A 19271-nucleotide genomic window follows, 5' to 3' on the forward strand; every position below is an offset into this window, starting at 1 on the left:
AAACGTATACCTAAATTAAGCAACTTGCTGTGAAATTAAATTTTAATCTCAGACAAGAAAAGTACCTGACAGTCTTTAAGAGCCATTTCATCGTTAGAAATATTGGTTTTAGCTTCTCCAGTTTGCGCTTGTAATTGACCCTGACCGAGATGAGCAGTTAGAAGATTGATGTAAATACGGTTAAGCTCGCCCTTCAGGGGTGTTACAGTGAACTGTCTCTATGGATTAGCATTAGCATTACCTTTAGCTAGGATACTACTCGCGGTGTAATCTAATTATAATTGCCAGTTAGAATTGCAGAGACAATGGCGTCGTAGGCGCGGCGGGGGGTCTTGACCGCAGAATGGCTTCCACGTGGTGACGGAACCCGGAAGTTGAGGGAGGAGTTGGATTAATTAGGACACGCCCCTGACCTCACGACGTCACATATCCAGAAGTCGGCTCGGCGATGTTGTTATGAAAAAATGGCGGCTGACAGGAGGTGTGCGTTCAGGCGTGTTTTATTTATTTTGCTTATCGGATGGAGCCACTGTCGACAGCACCATCTCATTCTCAAGGTACGAAATAACGCCGATCGGGCTAAACTGGTCGCTGTCTGCGCGGTGTAGTAGTATGGAACCGTTCAACGCTCCCCCCCCCCCGCGATCAAGGGAGTAGCTATCTAGCTAGTAGTATTAGGTGGCTAGTTAGCACTACGGAAGGCTTGAGCATAGCCAGTGGTAATCCTAACAAATGGTTGGCTAAGTAAATTAAGCTGATTTAAATGTAGGATGTTAGGTTGCGTGAAACCCTTACACCTTCAGCTAGCCTAAGTTCCGTGTATTTTGTTGCTCATTGCCCTTGGCAGTACATATAGTTGTACATATATATCCGTATTAAAACGGGGCTGATTATCTAGGGTACGTGTTAAGTTTTCGGTGGCGTCTGTCTACATAGTAGCAGCTCCTTGAGTAATGCTGACAGTACTTTCTTTTATCGATCGCTGGTTGGGTGGTTAAACCGCTGTGTCTTGACTGCTTGTCTATGTGACGCTGGTACTTGTTTCAGAGTTACAACGCAGTTCTCATGTGAGGACTGCAGGGGGTCAGAGGTGACCATGGGGGACGGGAAGGGCTGGCGGTTTAGCCTGTTGATGCTTTAAGATTGCTGGTGAAATCATAGTGTACCCGGGACACGTAAGAGTAATGGGTTATTTAAAAAGTGTATAATTAAGGAAAGTGACAGTCATGCTGAGTTATTTGAGTTAAGTGTAACAGGATTTTTGTGTCTTCTCAGAGACGGTCGCAGTCGACTGTTACATGGAGACTTGTTTGAGATTTGTGTGTGCCCCTGCCCCCACACAGGATGATGTCCGGCAGATGGTACATTTGAACTCCTTTGGCTTCTACAAGGATGGGTACATGAATGTGTCCATGAACAGCCTTGTTCTTCATGGGAACATTGACAAAATTGATGACTCCACGGTAAAGAAAATTGCCTGCAGAATTTTTGTGTATTGCACTGTTATAGACAAGTACAAGAAATCCAGAATATTTCTGGACCTGGAAATAAAATTTGTCTGGTCTTGATGCATAACCCCAATGCACATTCAGTTTTTAAACTTATGTTTAATTTAAACAAGAGATATCTGACTTAAGTCTTAAGTCGTAGGGACTTCTCCAGGGCTCTCTTTGTTTAAAGTGATGTAGGCACAGGAGTGAGCCATTTATAGCATCATGCTAATGCTAATTCACGCTGCATGGATTTGTATTTGAAGATCGGCTTCAGTTTGGACAGAACCAACAGCAACGGCTTCTCGACATACCTGGTGAGTGGAGCCCCTCCTTTTCCTCCTTTAGTCGTGTCTGGCCGTCATCATGTGAGCAACCCCCCCCCCCCCCCACAACAGCACAGAGGTGTGACGGTTCGGGTGTGAGCTAACGGTGCATGCTTTTGCAGGATGAGGAAGTGGATTACTGTGCCCTGAAGAGGGTGCCAAACAGTGACACGGCTGTAGCTCTGCTGCTGATCGACTTCCAGCACAGCAAGTGAGTGATGTGGAGCAGTGTGGGGTGATGTGGGGTGATGTGCCCACAGGGCAGAGGGAAATCTCACATAGTGTGGCTGGTTGTCTCAATAAATATCGGTGCTGTTGGTCACCTTGGAGGCTCTTCACGTTACCTTGGCTGGGTTTCTCCTTCACGGACATTCTCCTCACACAGGCAGCTAGTTTCTTAAGGACCCCAAGTTACTATTAGGTTTCATTTTAGGGGGATTGAATTCCTCGGCCTGATATATGTTCTCCTAGTGATGGCAGAAGCAAGGCTTTTTTCCATGGTGGGTGTGATTTAGTACACTGTGTCACAGGCAGCGGTTGGTCCCTTTATTGGTTTTATTGGTTTAATTGGTGATGATTGACAGCATGGGACACTTCTACCCACTGAGTGAAGTGAAGTGAAGTGAAGTGAAGTGAAACTTTATTGTCATTCACACCATACAACAGTACAAAGACGGATGCAGGCAGAACGAAATTGCGTTTCTCCAAGGCTCAATGTGCAGACGTAAGGGACAAGCGCACTCAAAACAACATATACTGTACAACATGCAGGCATTCACTTTAACACGTGTACCTTTTCACAGTGTACCTGTGATATACAGTTGCACGATATATCGGTTAGCGTCGGATGTCCGTTAAAAATCAAGACATCGGCATCACTCTGATATGTCAAACTTGATCATATTGCTGGCCAATATTTAGATTTTAGTCAGTATTCAAAGGTAGCAGCTACAGAGTTAAAGACATAACTACTAAAATGATGGAGATGATTATATTGGTGGGTCAGCCATTTTCCATAGAGGAAGATGAGGGATTTCATCAGCTTATTCACCACATGGAACTTCGCTAAAGTCTCCCATGTCGCAATGTCTGCGTTATATGATGTTGTCGCTACACACACTTAAGTAACATCAGCAACATTAGTTATATTACAGATTTGTGGAGCTCAGAGGTTAGCTGCATTTCAGAATTAGCTACCAGTATCGGCAATATTAGACAAAAATACAATACTGTGCGAAAGTCTGAGGCAGTCAAAGAAAATGTTTAAACCTTTTTATCTGGACAGTAAGTGTATATGTAAATTAACAGTAACACTATAAAACTAACGAGACAACTTCTACAAAACAACATGTTGGATGGCTAGATGAACGCTGCTTTTGTCCCCAAACCTCTCCTTAGTGGCACCTCTGCCATTCTGTGTATTCATTACATTTCACAACCAGCTCACTTAATTTTAATTCATTAAGTAACTTAATTTGGTGTTCATTAGCCAGACAAGGTATGTTAGTGGCTATGAAAGTACATGGATGTATTGGGGGGAGGTTGTGAAATATGTGATTAAACTGACACGCTGTGACAGACATAATCTAACCAATACGAACATGAAGATCATGTCAACATTATTTTCTTTGACTGCCTAAGACTTTTGCACATTAAAATTATTTCTTATAAAATCCTTAGCTGGAGAACCTAAACTGTTATATTAGCAAGGAACACACAGCTAATCTTTTTAGTTCCTTGATTTGTGATTATAAAATGGTAGTGCTCAAAAAATCAAGTCAAAAAATACATGGGTATATTGATAGTTGCTGAAAATACTGGGGTGATTTTTGGTGAAGTCCAGAAAAGGCTAAGCTGGCACAATTAGACATGAAATCATAGTTTTATACCGACATGATTTAGACGTCGCACAGTACTGTAAATCGCTTATCTATATCAGTGCACCCCCCATTCACATTGTCGCATTGCTTAGGGTGAGAATGAAAACCTCAACAAAGGACAGCACGTTCCCTGCCATCGTGTCCGAGGTGCCCATGCTACCTTTGGCAGAGGCGGGCATGAAGGAGGAAGCAGAGTCTGGCGCCAAACACACTCCTTTGTCTGCTCCAGCCAAAGCCAAAGGTAAGTTTATCAGTGGCGTTATCCTTAATTAGCTACCTCCCCCCTTAGAGGTCTTCTATCCCTAACGCACTGCAGGACGTCTCACTGCAGGGTTCCACCAGGAACTATTTACAGGTCTGACTGGCTGTTTAGTGACTCTCACTTTTCTGGATTCCCGTGTGTATCTGGTACTTCTGTATCTGGCAGTTGCCGTGTTTTGGTGATGCTAACTGGCAGGCAGATGGCAGTGACAGGTGGTGCCGACGGTGAGAAAAGAGATGTATCTCTCTTCTCTTTCAGGGGACGGTGACGCCAGAGAGAGGCGTGACGCCACGCAGGTAGGCCTACTCCTGAGGCCGTCTGGGTCACACTGGTGACCTCTGACCTCTTCTTTTACTTGTTGTCTTCTTGCACCTATTATTGCCACACAGATGCGATACACATACATTTGGATGATCATCTCTGCCAGATATCCATCCTTCTTCTCACTGCATATCCAAGTCAGGGTTGCAAGTGGCCGAAGTCTATCCCGGGGAGTAGAGGGAATGAAGCTGGGATGCCAGCTCAATTCAGGACTCCTACACCTGCACACTCACAGACAGACACCACGGTTAAATTAAGAGACACACACAGCCTGTCTGCATGTCTATGGACCATGGGAGGAAACCCGAGGACTTGGAGGAAAGTCACAATAAGGGGAGATCATCCATACGCCACACGCACACAGGCGGGAGTCAAACATCCCGGCCCTGGATGTGCGAGGTGCCCGTGCTGCTCACAGCCACTGTGGTGCCCTTCTGCTAAATATGTGCATTTGTATCTCGATTCAGCACTGCTACCTTTAGACTGAAAGGTCTGTAAGGCGTTTTCAGCTCGGCCAAAGCCACCAGTGCCCTTACGGTTCTTGTATTCAGTCGGTGAGTGGAACTCCACAGTGTCGTTTTTGTAATAAAATGCTGTAATTGGTGACTGTTGTCCTTAACAGGGCGTTAAGACTGACTTGTCGTACCCCCTCCAAAGACAGGGGAGCAGCTACTCATTTCAGGTGAGCTTTGGCTTCTCTTTTATTGTTATTTTTATAAGTTTCCCTGCACAGAGACATGGTGGCTGACTGCTCCTCCATTTCCAGTTTCACTTCAACGTCAGCAATGAAAGCCAGCAAGGTCTGTACAACTTCTACTTTCACAACTGCTACATGGTGGACAAGCAGCAAGCAGGACCAGTGCACTTCAGTATCGACGTGAGGAGCTTCACCTTCCTTCCTTTTTCCCTCCCGCCTTCTCTCTCCTTTTCTTTTCCTACCCTCTTTTTCTCTTTCCCTCCATTTAATCTCCTCACTCCTCCTTTCCTATCCCTCATTTTGCTCTTCTCATCTTTCTCCTCTCCATCCCATTCCCCCAATTTTTCCTCTCTCCTACCTTCCCACCATTGGTTGCCTGTACTTTCCTCTGTCATGGGTTTTGCTGCACAGACGCCTTTGAATTTGTTCATGTAAAAAAACTCCTTTCCGTTTCCTGCCTCAGTGACTATCTGTTCTTATTCATTTTCACTCTTGCTTCACTGACTTTTTCACTTCTGCCTCACTGGCTGTCTCTGTCCATTTTTAGCACTGCCTCAGTGACTCTCCCTATAAGGAGGTCCTCCAACTTACAGGGAATAACTTGGGGGCTGGTGGCAGGATTGGCACTCCCACTGGTCCATTTGGACTAGCGTGGTGCTGAGGTATCGCCTGCCCCATGGCTGCCCACAGGTTCTCATCCCTGAGGTGGTTTGTCGTGTGCTGTCGTGTGTCGTGTGCTTCTTACCTCTCAGTGACTCTCTCTGTCTTCACTCCTGTCTCACTCCTGTCTCACTCACTCTCTCTGTCCATTTTTGCTCCTGCCTCAGTGACTGTCTGTTTTTGGTCCCACCTCAATGTTTCTGGTAGTTTTTGCTCCTGCCTCACTGACTCTCTGTCCATTTTTGGCTCTTCCTCTTCAATGCTGCTGCTCTGATTGGCTCCCCAACCCACCTGGGATCCAGATCAAGATTGAGGAGAAGAACCCAAACAGCTACCTGTCCGCCGGCGAGATCCCCCTGCCCAAGCTCTACATCTTCATGTCCATTTTCTTCTTCCTCATCGGTGTGCTGTGGGTCCACGTGCTGCGCACGCACAGGTCCGTCTCACAGAAGAGCAGCCACGTTCCACTGCAGTGCTTTTACATGGAGCTCAAAGTATTATGGGATGGCCTCAAGGCTGGCTCAGTGTCTTATCTGAACTCTGCTTACCTTTAAATAGAATACATTATTCCCAATTATTAAAGTATTTGATTGCTTTATGGGATCAATAAAGTTTAATCTTAAAATTAATAGATGCAGTACCAATATTCGCCAGTAGCAGAAAAACTACAAAAACTTTGATTTATAATTGGAACTGGTTTTGAGAGCAGGCTTTGATTATATAATAAAGGTTAAATTTTGGTGGCTGACTTGTACTGAACATCAGTCTTTCAATATTCTGTACACTGGTGACGTACATAAAATCAGAATAGCTATACCAGTGCATGGTCACAAAAGTACTTAAGGAGCATAGATGAAGTATTTTTCGGCATCAAGCTAGCAAGCTAGCTGTAAGAGGACTAAAAATATAATAATGATCCATCCGTTTTAAGAGTTCAGAACAAATATGCTGTTTCCCATGCTGGCCTAGTTATAAATGGGTATAAATAGGTATGCAATCAGGGCAGAGAGGACAGTTGGAAGATGTATTTTTTCTTGAGAGTATGACATAGCGCTTCCCCTTGAGGGACATCCGGTGTCCTGGAATCAGGTCTGGTCTGTGTTTTACACTCAATATCTCCATCATTGAAGCAGCTTCACCCGGCACACCGAGCGTACATCTCATCCGCGTGTTGTAACTTGGCGAGAGTGTTCATGCACTCCTCGCGTCGCCCAATAGGGGATTTACAGCCTCATTTAAGGTTTTAGGGAAGGAAGAATCCAAATCCTTATCAAATCCCTGGCTTATCTTTCTCTCTGCTGGTCTTTATCTGTCTCTCTCCCTCCCTCCTAACCTGTTCTTATTTTCCCTCAGGGCCGATGTCTATAAGATCCACTGGCTGATGGCGGCTCTTCCCTTCACCAAGTCCCTGTCCCTGGTCTTCCACGCTGTAAGTGTCCATGCAGATTGGCACGACCTCAGCCCGTCCCCCCCCCCCCCCCCCCCCCCCCCACGTCACTGGGCATGGTGGATGTGCTGTGTTACGCAGGCAGTCTGAGAGAGTTTTCAAAGTGCCAGATTCTGCCTTTTCTGGATTTCTGGTTATACTCACACTAACTAAAACAATATCGCCTCCCAGCACATCTTTATAAACCTTTCTTTATAGCGCTTAAGGTTGCACTTGAACTTTGCTCTTGGGACAAATCCTTTTAAATCACACAGTAGACAAAATGGCTTGTAAAAATGTTGCAGAGCACTAAATAAAATGTGATTGATTCATTTGATTGATTGATTGATTGATTGACCATGCTTCCTTTCAGATTGATTACTACTACATCTCTAACCAGGGGTTCCCCATTGAAGTATGGGCAGTGGTGTATTACATCACACACCTGTAAGTCATGTTTTGAACTGTGTCACACGGCACCAGAGGTCAGTGTGCTGTCCTAAGTGGGCTTCCACCTCTGCGTACAGCAGAGGGCCGTTACTGTCTGGATGCCTCTCTGAATGGTTCAGCTGTAAATTAATCACTAACTGAGAAAAGACTCAGAAAGCCTCTAAGTCACAAACCCACTGCTTCCCTGTAATCATTTCAAATCTGTCTGGTTTTAAAACTAGACAATGAGTTCAGTGTTAAAGCTGTAAAAGACAGTTTGTGTCTTTCCCTTCTTAGACTGAAGGGGGCGCTCTTGTTCATCACCATCGCATTGATTGGAACCGGCTGGGCCTTCGTCAAACACATCCTGTCAGATAAAGACAAGAAGATCTTCATGATCGTCATCCCTCTGCAGGTGTTTGGGAGCCCCACAGCCTTTTGCTGCAATGCAAATATTTTTCCAGTCATTCTGGCACTGAAACTCCACCCTCTTACAAGAGGTAAACACTGAAATCTGAGTCCTTACTCATGTGTCCTCTCTTCCCCCCCCTCCCCCCATGCTCCAGGTCCTGGCTAACGTGGCATACATCATCATTGAGTCGACGGAGGAGGGCACCACTGAGTACGGCCTCTGGAAGGAGATCCTCTTCCTGGTAGACCTCCTGTGCTGTGGTGCAATTCTGTTTCCTGTCGTCTGGTATGGCTTCACTCACTCACTCCGTCTCAGATCCTGTGTGTTTTTATTAAAAATAATTTACAGACGTTTCTTTAGCTGAAGCTTTTTTTAAGTAAATAAAACTGAAGAAGTCTGTGTATTTAATGCGTGGAAAAATGAGATTTCTTATTGAATAAAAAAAAAAATCAGTTTGGTGGGAATTTTTTATCTGATTTTGTTTTTAAGTATTTGTTTAAAAGTATTTAAATCAGGGGTCTCCAACTCCGGTCCTGGAGAGCTACTATCCAGTAGGTTTTCTGTTCCACTTGGCTTCTGATGAACTACACCTGCTCCTGGTATTTACCTGAGAACAGGTGTGGCTCATCAGAAGACAGGTATGATAGAAAACCAACTGGACGGTAGCTCTCCAGGACCGGAGTTGGAGACCCCTGATTTAAACATATGCTTTCATTATAATATCCCCACTAGTGTTAGAATTGTTTCATTAAGATCTCAATGCATTTTGTAATCTAATGTGTTAATATGACAGCCCAGTTGTGTACAGTGCTGATCTTTGACCTCTCCTCATTGTGACATTCACAGGTCTATCAGACACTTACAGGAAGCCTCTGCCACAGATGGAAAAGGTATGTTGTTATCATTAAAGAGCACAAAGCTGCACTTGGCGTTCCGCAGTCTATAACCCTGGATTTGATGGGATTGTTTCAGGAGGGTCTGGCTGTAGGTACAGGCAGGTGCCAAAGCCCCAGAATGACCATCAATTTCTCTACCTAGGCAGGCCTTTGCCTAGAGCCCCTGAAAAGCTAGAGCCGGCTCTTGTGGGATGCCAGTTCATCGTAGTACACAGACTAGGGAGAACTTTGGAGAACCAATCGGCAAACTGTGTGTGTTTGGACTGTAGGAGGAAATGCATGTTACACAGGGAGACCAGGCAAACACAGCACAAGAGGCAAGGTTTAGCTAACAGTCTAGAAGTGTATACAGCAGTGTTCCCCAACCCGGTCCTTGGGGACCCACAGACGGTCCACATTTTTGCTCCCTCCCAGCTCCCTGCCAGACAGACCACGTTTGGATCAAGGATCGGATTGGGGAACACTGGTATATAGGAACATTGCAGATCCAGAATGATTAATAATGTTCTTGGAGAAACCTCCCCGCCCACTGCCAGACCAGAGATAAAAATATCGCTTTTGTGTGAGAGGTGCCCCCAGTTTTGGGGGGGGGGGGGAACGGGCACATCCTGCTTGCACTGGCAGTGCCAGGTAAACTGGCCTGACAGCAGAATTTGAATTTAAATTGCTGCATGAAGATGGAGGTAATATCCCAGATGTCATGGGAAATACTCAAAAGATTGCTCAGTGATGGAGGTGCTACAGGGTCATAGGTCAAGGCTGCATTATTACATAATTAGTGTCTCCAGGTGCTTTGAACACATTGCCAGGATTATGAGGATCGGCAGATTAAAGTTAGAGAAGTGCAGCAGGTGGTGTCGGTTTCAGGCCGGGGGGGGGCGCCCTGCTCTTGTCCCTTCTTTGTTCATCTTCCTTTTGTCCTCCTCTTCCTCTTAGTGACACCTCATGCCTGTCTGTTCAGCCTGATTCAGGCGTTCCCTACGCTCACTTTTTCTGGCATTAGCCATTACAGCTTCCTGGGTCCTGTTTGCTTGCAGTTTAGTAAGAGCTGTAAATCCCCGCAAACACTAGCATCCTACCCCTTTCTGCAGTCTGCCCGTGCTGCAGTGCCCCCCGGTGGCTTGGAGGGTATTCTCGGGGGCATTTTAGGACATGTCATTGCAGAAATTCCCTTTCCCTGAGTGGTGTGTTTTCATTATTTTCCGTTCTGTCCAAAACAGCCAGGTTATTACCCTCATTCTAGCTATTTGGGTGCTGAAAACACCTTCCTGCAGGAAATGGGCAGAATCACACAGCACTGATCATGAGGCCCGTGTTCTGGCTTCTGTATTTAGTGATTGAATTTATATTTTAATGAATGAATCATCAGTGGTATGGTCGACAATGCTACAGCTTCACCCGTCTGGGGTCAGGTGATCAGATCATGTTTCTCTGCCTTTCGTTTGGATACTCCGGTGTTGTCTTGCAGTCCAAAAAAGAAGGTGAATTGGTATCTCAGTTACCCTTTGTGTGTAGGTATGTGGCCTGTGCTGGCCTGTGCTGGTCTGTGCTGGACTGGCACTCCAAGTGTCCTCTGGCTTGTGCCCTGAGCTTCCTGAGAGGCTGTAGGAGACGGAGCCTGTGCTGGATTATTGGTTGGAATACATGCAATCCCCGGTTGTCTGACTTACAGACAACTCGCCCTTAGGAACGAGCCACCATAAAGTCTATTGTATTTAACACAAATTTTTCATACAATGGTTCGTATTACGAAGCCGCGCACTTCGTTATAATGAACGCACGCACTGCTTTGCGACTCGTGTGAAAACATTGCGTGGCTTCAGCGATGTATCAGCTCGAAGTACAGTAAAATACCGTATGTGGTCACTCTTACTATTACTGCATAATGATTATTATGTACTGTATTGTTATTTTTCTGAATAATATTAAAATTTCACTTAAAAACAGACTGAGGGAGCGGATTTCGTTTGTAACCTGGACACTGCCTGTATTTATGGATGTATGAGTCAGTTGGGCCAGTGCTATAGTGTACATTTACTTTCCTTAAAATAACAGATCCTGAAACTCATTTAATCAATTCACTTCTGTTTAATATGGCTTAATTAAATTAAGCGGCTGTCATTCTGTCTGCTGAGTCATGCTGTTTTCGCTCCCTCGTGTCCGTCCAATGATCTCGTGGTGTTTTCCCCCTCGGGCGGCTGCATGCCCTGACGTTTTCGCTTCCCTGTTCCATTTCGCGTCCTGCCTCATGAAAGCCGCCGGCCCGTCCCTCTCCAAAGCATGAAAGCCCGTCGTTATCCTGGTTATCATCCAAACACGGGGCACTTAGGAGCCTGCAAATGTGGCTTCCTGGTGCAGTTGTTAATCTGCTGTTTGTACTTCGCACGTAATGGTTCATTGGTCCGAAGTGCTCGTTGGTGATTAGCACTTTTATAGGTTAAGATGGGGGCCCAGTGCACTGTGACACCATGTGGTGTGTTACCATGGTCACATGCACCGAGTTACACCAAGGTTGTTATTGTTACTAAAAACTGAAAGAAAATATTATTGTAAACTGAAATAAATTGAGATATGAAGAACTTAAAACGAGAACTATAAATACTACTTCCGAAATTCAAACAAGAAAGTCAAATGTTACATTACTCATTAGAGGAACTGCAATCCATTTAAATGACCATTTAATAATTCCTGGTCCTTTTGATGATATTGGTGCATAATGTGCACTGTATTCATGTAGGTTTCACTAAAGATCAGAACCACAGCTCTGCAACTAAAATTCAGATTCAGATCCAAATCCTTTATTGTCATTTTATGGGGTACAATGAAATTTTAGCAGCAGTCCAGTCGGTGCCTTCGATAAACAAGTAATGTGATATATATGATTATATAACAACTATATAGAAGTGTGTCGTTTTAAAATAAAAACTAATAAGGTCACTCTGAAAGCTAACCAAAACTAAACAGAATTTCCATCAGAACTGAAAATGAATCAAGCCATTAACAAGGCTGGGTCACGCCAGCATCTTTTTGCATTCATACACAATGGCAATGTTTGCCCCCTATGGGTGGAAATGGGTATGACAAGCCTCTGACTAAATCGTCATCATTGCTTTATTTTTCTTTACCAGCAGCTGTCAATCTGAACCAGCTGAAGTTGTTCAGGCATTATTACGTGATGGTAAGTGATTTCCCCCCCCAGCCCCCCCCCCCCCCGCCTTCCGTTACGCAGCTGCCTCTGACGCCCACACCCAGCACGGTGCTCCGGAGCCATGCTGGTAATTGTATGGCCCCTAACAGCGACAAGCTCATATTTGGCTACAGCTGTAGCTGTCATTAAATCTTAAAATAGCTCTGGGAAAAGCCATTTTTAACCCTTTGACTGAGTGTTTTTCTGCATTAGCGTGTTAGCGTAGCACACTCGGAGTGAAGCCGCTATCTGTCGCTCCAGCGTCTCTAGCTGAATGACATGAGTGAGAATCTCATAAAAATCTGAAGTTTCTCGCTTGTGGAACGCAGGCCGTGGTTTTGTCTCAGTCCTAACCAGGGCACGATTTACCTTGCTGCTGATTCATCAGAATGTCGTCTCCCTCCTTCAGATCGTGTGCTACATCTACTTCACCCGCATAATCGCTATCCTCATCAAGTTCATCGTTCCCTTTCAGTGGAAGTGGCTGTACCAGGTGAGTGCAGCCTGGGGACAGAGCTCGCCTGCAGGGGCAGTGGGACTGGGACTGGGACTGGGGGGTGGGACCGTCACTGTTCTGTAATGTCTTAGAGAAAATCTGGTTGTGCTCCCATTGCTGTTGTCACGTGTGAACAAGCATAACGTGGTTTTGTATATGACTTTCATCATGCGAGTTTGATAACTATCAGGTAATGGCTTCTGACTAGTTCTTTCTGCTTTCTGCATGTGTGAAAAATCAGGCCATTTTAAAAATAGTTTGTTTTTAATAACAAATGGCAGATGTGATTTCCACTCCTCTGAACGGTAATGCTGAGTCCATGCCATGAAGCCTATGCTCACTCTCGCTGTGTAGCGGCCAATCAGGATCCTTGCAGCCCTCACCTGACCCTGCCCCATGTCTCCCAAACTTCTCTTTCTGCCCTCTTGTTCCCAGCTCCTGGATGAATTGGCCACGCTGGTTTTCTTCTTCTTCACGGGGCACAAATTCCGGCCTGCGTCCCACAACCCCTACCTGCTCCTCTCAATGGAGGAGGATGAGGACATGAAGATGGAGGATGTGTAAGCTTTAGAGTTCCATTCCCCCCCATCTTCCCACCCTTTCCTTTGTCGCTCATCTGTCTCCCTGCTTGCGTCCTCCTGTATGGTGCCATCCCTCCTGCCTACCTTGCAGACTGTTCCACACCCCTGCAGTCTTGGCCCGTTTCATCTCCAGGCTGAATGATTCCATAAATAACTTCAACCTGGAGCTCTGATTGTCCTTTTCCTCTCTCCTCTTACCACGCATTTCTCTTATTTTTCCACCGGGTGGAAGTCCATTATCCAGTGAATCTGCTGCTTTTTCATGAGTTATGACCCGATATGTAATGTTTTGTGTTTGGTTACGTTTGTAATGCTGGAATTGCTTCCTCTGACGTTAAACTCTGACCTGTTCTCGAGATTGTTCTCCCTTATTTACATTTCCTTTTAGCAGAAGCTTCTACCCAAAGCAGTTCATAATTAAGAAAGCAAGGTCAGCCAGACCTGGAAACAACTGGGGGTTGTGAGACCACAGGCCCAGTGGTGAAATTAGTCTGCTGACCACAGGATTTGAACTGGAAACCTTCTGATAACAAGCACAGCGTTCTAACCCTCTGAGCCACACATACCTCCCAAATATTTGGTTGTGGTATCTGTGTGCAAAGTGAATATCTGCTGGTGCTTTTCCATTGGTGTACCTGACCTGTACCTGACCTGTACCTGACCTGTACCTGACCTGTATCTGACCTGTATCTGACCTGTGCCGCGAAGACACACAAGTTACAGTGCAGTTCCAGCTCCCTTCGATTTCCCCCTGTGGAAGGGTCGGCTTGGTAAAGGCGTCGCTTGGCTTGGAAAGCGACAGTGACCTGTCATGATTACTATGTGCAAATTTCTGCTAGCATGTCTGTGAGAATCGCTGTGTTATGTTAGAATCAAATGTTAGTGGAGTTAGCATTCACTTGTGTAACTGGTCAGAAGTCTCGTACCCGCCTGTTTTGAGGCAGACCTGTGCAGCCTGCTCTGGCCTCCATGGTGTGTGTTCTGATCCACTCCAGTGACCAGCGATAGTAGCTTCAGCAGCTATATTGCTTGTGCTGATACACCCAGGTCAGGCCTGTGAGGCCAGGCGTTGCTTCACTCCAGTGCAGCAGTACTCATCGTTTCTGGTGTCTAATGGTGAGGGAGGCTTGGGAGTTTCCTCTCGTGTTTCCTCTGACAGTTCAAAAACACATTTAGGTGAATTGTCGGATGGATGGATGGATGGATGGATGGATGGATGGGCAGGCTTATGATAAGTCAACATCTTTAAATTTCAACTCCTCATTGACTCTATTCACGCCATCTGAAAATGATAGACTCAGAGTTAGACACTGAGGAATAAAAGCAGGCTGGTGCATGGACTGAGAATCATGCAATAAATTATAGACAATCCCCCCCCCCCTCGCTCTTCATTCTTGTGGGAATAACATTTTACTTATTAAAAAGCCCCTGTGTTTCCTTCAGTGGACTGTGTACTGACCTCTTTAGATTCTCAAGAACTTGTATCTCTTTTCGTTTTTATATATATATATTTTTATATATATATATATATATATATATTTTTATATATATATATATATATATATTTTTATATATATATATTTTTATATATATATATATATATATATATATATATATATATATATATATATATATATATATATATATATATATATATAATTAAATGATGTGAAATGAGCCCCCCCCCTGCTCTATACATGTGCCATATGGTGCCCCGACCCACATTTCAGCCCGTGCGGGGGACCTGGACAGTGCTTTTAACACCTGCTCCATGACAGCAGCCTTCGGTGGGGGAGGGGGCATGCTGTGATATTTTTTTCCCATCCTGGGGAGGAGCGGCGACCTTGAGCTGCCGGACTGCAGCTGAGAGCTGCTCTGCGGGCCGACCTGCCCCTGCGGTTCCCCACTGGGCTGAGCAGCGACCCAGCTTGGTGCTGGAGCTTCCTGCTTTGGGCATGTGTCGGAGGAGGAGGATGATGACCAGTCACCTCACTGCAGGCTCATCCAAAGCTGCTCGGTGTGTGGAGATACATACACTTGAAAGCAGGATCAGACAGTCCCTGGGGCAGTTGGGGCTTAGAGGCCTTGCCCAGGGCCACCACAGTGAGAGCACTTTGCCGAGCCTGGGATTCAAACTGGCGACCTTCCGATCACAGGCGCCGTTTCCTAACCTGCAGGGCCGTACACCTCCCCTGTGGTGCATCTTCCTCTGTTTTGGGGTGTGACGTCGCAGTCTTAGATCGACACAAAAGCAGTCAATTATTAGGAATGAAGTTAGCTGATGGATATGGATGTGTGAATCTCGACTCTTTGGGTCTATCCTTGGTTGTTGGGTCTGGGTGATACAGAGGCAGACATGGAGTGTGTGTGTGTGTGTGTGTGTGTGAGACGGGGTTAGGTGAGGCTTTTGGCTGGTGGAGATCACCTCTGCTCTCCAGCTGCTAACCCTCAGTGTGCCGCGCTGCGAGCAGCAGATGTGAGTCCGGTTTCTGGCAGCCTAACGTGAAGAAGCGATGCCAGGTCGCTCCTTCGCTGGCACCTTCTCCACTGATTAACCGCTTCTTCCTGCTTCTGCTTTTCCAGCCATCTGCGGAGGTATGACTTCAGCAGGCATCTCTGTCAGCACGGACCTTGATTAGTGAAAATGCAGATGAATAATACATTGATTCACTGCTTTGTTGTAGAGGTTTTCTTGGGTTGGGTACGAGTGTCTGGTCTCAGTGAGGTCAGATCCCGTTCACACTGACGTTCCTGTCCCTCATCCGCTCCAGGGTCACCACGACGGGTATGACGGAGGGTGTGAAGAAGGTGAAGAAGGTCTTCAATGGGCCTTCAGAGGAGAAAGAGAGCATGGCTTGATTGAGAAGATCTTCACAATGTGGGTGGCGGTTGGCAGACGTAAACACCCCCCCCCCCCTCTTTATCTGGACCTTGTGGCTGCAGTTCTGAACTGGCCCCAAGGCTTCAGGATCCTTTGGGACTTGTCTATACTTGGCTTGGATATTTTTTTTTTTTTATTGTGAAGGACAACTGCTGTCGAACAGCCACATCAACAGAGCCACTCACACACGCTCTTGCACAAGTACGCCCACATTTTGGTGCTCTGATGTACCAACACTTCTTCCTCTCCCTCATTGTACGGGCCGTCAAGGAAAACTCATTGAATTGTTAGTATTTATTTTGATTTTTGTGGTGGCGGTCTTGTTTTTTTTTTTTTTTTTATTATTATTTATTGTGTTTAATATGATAGAGAATATTATTAATGTGATTTATAAGATGCACAAACAAGGGCTCTTCTCACGTTGTGGGTTACTTCTGGCTGTTGGGTACTCCCACATGGCAGTCAGGGTACAAAGTCAGTGGATTGGGCCATAACAGATGTTCACCTATTTACACCCCCCATAAATATTTATTGAAAATGTTGAGATACTTAGTGATACCCTTACCTGCAGCCGCCTTGCCACCTGCGATGCCGCTTTCAGGGTGTAACACTGTCCTGCTTCTGTATGCTTCCCTGTCGGGACTGAAGGAGGGTGCATCAATTTAGCTATTTTGTAACGTAAACATGAGTAGCATGTTTGAAACCATTTGGGAAGTAACATACAAATCCACACAGGTGGATTTTGTCTTGCTGTGAAAATGGAGACTCGGGTTATGGTTTTCTTGCCATCAGGATTCTGTCCAAGGTACAAGTTCCTACCAGACAGATCTGTCATGGGGAACGATGCTTACTTCCCCTGCGGCAATCCTGGGTGTGCAGTTTGAGATGTACAAGGGTGTTCTTTCCGCTTCTTGGTTGTTGTTATTTTTCATTTTGGATTTGGATTCTTTTCTGTTTCATATTTGTAAATAATAAGCGTGTTCTGTCTGTCTGTTGTAACAAACTGGGCAAACTTCAGATCTTTATGTTCTTAAATCATTCACTTTATTTTGCACCCATAATAAATGACAGTCTAATCATCTGTCAAATGATATTAAAAGTGGGGAATTTTATGGAATGTATATCATGTATATTCTAATTATATTTAAGAAATTAATAAAGTGAAACAGAACAGATATCCTATAAAGATATAAATTACACTCAAGATGGATTCCAAAAGTGTGAGACTACTAATGCAAATGTTTCCATTTTGCAATTTAATGTGAAATTGCTAATTTTCAAAGGATAACAATTTGAGTGAAAACTTGCAGCTGATAGTCTGTGCAAAACCTGATGGTCTATGTTATCCAGACAAAGGTCATCTTGTGATCTAATTGGCTGCTGGTCTTCCTTGGTCTTCAAGTGCGGTGGGGAGACTGAGGAAGGAAGTCCATGAAAGTCCATATTTATTGCTGTTTTTAAGTTCTTGCAAAGCTCTTATGTTTGGGCTCGATGTCTTGCAGTATGAATCCCTCTCCTCACAGATCCAAAGCAGAGGATGCCGTATGTCTCTGAAGTATGGAGCAGTACTTTTTCCTTGTCAGGGTATAATCGATTCATTGCTTTTGTCTCCGACTCCAGAGTAGGTAAAACTCCCCTAGACTTGAATATTCCCTCCCCTATGTTTTCCTGTTATTAAAATGTTCTTATGTAAACCCTCAAACTCGGATTCATCATTAGGCCGAAATTTTGCAAAGGTTTTCAGTGTGGAAAAATAAAATATATATGTATGTGTAATATTAGGATACAACACAGTAGTTAATACACTCTTCCCTTTAAATGAATACTATTATAAATACTTGAAGAGCTTGTGGTTTGTGTTGTGAGCTCCAGGTCCAGTCAAAGAAGTTCTGCTGGTTCCCACATGGTGGTGGAAAGGAAACCAGGATGGCGAGTGTCTCTTGGGAGGTTTGTGAGGATGGACCAGTGTAAGGAATGCTATGGTTTGTTCTTGGTTACGTACCTTTCATGTTCCTTGACCCAGTTAGGAGAAGATACTCACTCTCTATTGATACCAGTATTATTTAGCGCTTGGTTCAAGTGGACGTGTTCTTCTGCGCTGGGCGGTCGTCCTCCAGTCCGTCTCACCAGGTAGAAAGAGATGGCATCAGCAGTTTATGTGCCTGGAGCTCTCTCCCTGTCCTCCTCCCCATCGCTGGCCTTTAAGATGCTCTGGAGAACACAATCCAGCCCTCTGCTTGGAGCATTTAGTGGCCATCAGCTAATGTATCCCATTAGTATTCTTCCTGCGTGGTTCCTGAGCTAATTGCGCGGGAATTGTGGTCGCTGTTGGTGTGTGTTGGATTGTTGATGGTTTGTTATCAAGTCACAAACCTTGAGACATAACTGGAATTGCTTAAGTAAAGGTATCCATTGGTATAAATTAGGGCTGGGCCATATGGCAAAATAATTTGTTTTATATCAGTCAATCTTGATAATTATTGCGATATATAGTAATTTAAGTAATTATTTCTTTAAGGCTCCATTTTTGCTTAAAATTCCTTTAGGATTCCCTGTAAGCTGATTCAGAACATGAAAAATTATCACAAATTGAATGGACTGCAAACTTTAATGACTGTACCCATGTGCATTCTGTTTCCCACTGGATGGTAGCGCAGTGTTTCCAGTTTTAGTTGGCACACGTTTTTGGCAGTTTACAGTACACTGCACCAGTGTGCTGCATGTCGCATTTTTAATTGCCAAAATGCCGCCACACCACTGACGTCTTTTTCACCCTGTTTATCTACAATACCTCCTTTTTAAAGATACGGCTGCAGGGCTGGCCACCTGTCATGCATCTGGCATGACACTGAGGCTTTCAGACTCACGCATGAAGTCTACGGCAAATGTATATTATTTTCATTATATACCTAAAATTAGCAACATCAAAAGCTTTGGGGTAGTTTGCGAACCCTACAGACTATTTACAAGGTAAACTGTCACATACATGTAAATGCGTGTGCAGACTTGTCTCTAATTGAAAATCTCACTCCAACCAGCTGACCAAAGTTGGCCACCCTGTTTGCACAATTTATTTGAAATGCGTAGAAAAAAATGCGACATGGCTCAACCTAGTACTGAGTGGTATAGACTGTTTATGGTGTATCATTTTTTTTTTTTTTAAACAAGATACAACATAATGCAATACCGTTTATAGCCATATACTCTAATTGTGTGTTATAATTAAGACCTTATTAAACATTTTTATTAAAAACCAATAGTATTCTTTCCTGGTTGTAAGCTGTCGTGAGGTTACACAGAATCCCAGAATTCTCAGCTAAAATCAAA

At 44.7% G+C, this 19271-nt stretch overlaps 1 protein-coding gene across 2 annotated transcripts; it reads left to right on the forward strand.

Annotated features, from left to right (window-relative positions):
- Positions 1-404: 404 nt before the first annotated feature.
- On the forward strand, positions 405-17638 carry gpr107 (G protein-coupled receptor 107). 2 transcript variants are annotated; one of them, XM_072714702.1, is made up of 18 exons: positions 405-557; positions 1344-1463; positions 1757-1807; positions 1939-2027; positions 3789-3937; positions 4217-4254; positions 4902-4961; positions 5046-5156; positions 5939-6072; positions 6990-7065; positions 7436-7509; positions 7789-7906; positions 8058-8188; positions 8750-8793; positions 11928-11977; positions 12396-12479; positions 12918-13042; positions 15835-17638. In XM_072714702.1, the coding sequence occupies exons 1-18, from the start codon at positions 465-467 to the stop codon at positions 15920-15922; spliced, it is 1635 nt and encodes a 544-aa protein (XP_072570803.1). In that variant the 5' UTR covers positions 405-464; the 3' UTR covers positions 15923-17638. The 2 variants fall into 2 exon arrangements, with proteins under 2 accessions (XP_072570803.1, XP_072570804.1); XM_072714703.1 differs by having other exon boundaries at positions 11931-11977.
- The last annotated feature ends 1633 nt before the right edge of the window (positions 17639-19271 follow it).

This window comes from Paramormyrops kingsleyae, chromosome 7, assembly GCF_048594095.1.
Source record: "Paramormyrops kingsleyae isolate MSU_618 chromosome 7, PKINGS_0.4, whole genome shotgun sequence".
In the NCBI taxonomy this organism is placed as follows: Eukaryota; Metazoa; Chordata; class Actinopteri; order Osteoglossiformes; family Mormyridae; genus Paramormyrops; species Paramormyrops kingsleyae.

Excerpts from the sequence above, each read along its gene's own strand:
- gpr107 (XM_072714702.1), top strand. The coding sequence starts at position 465 with ATGGCGGCTGACAGGAGGTGTGCGTTCAGGCGTGTTTTATTTATTTTG. Across the intron at positions 2,028-3,788 it reads ATCGACTTCCAGCACAGCAA|GGTGAGAATGAAAACCTCAA; the intron begins GTGAGTGATGTG and ends CGCATTGCTTAG. Across the intron at positions 13,043-15,834 it reads GACATGAAGATGGAGGATGT|GGTCACCACGACGGGTATGA; the intron begins GTAAGCTTTAGA and ends CATCCGCTCCAG.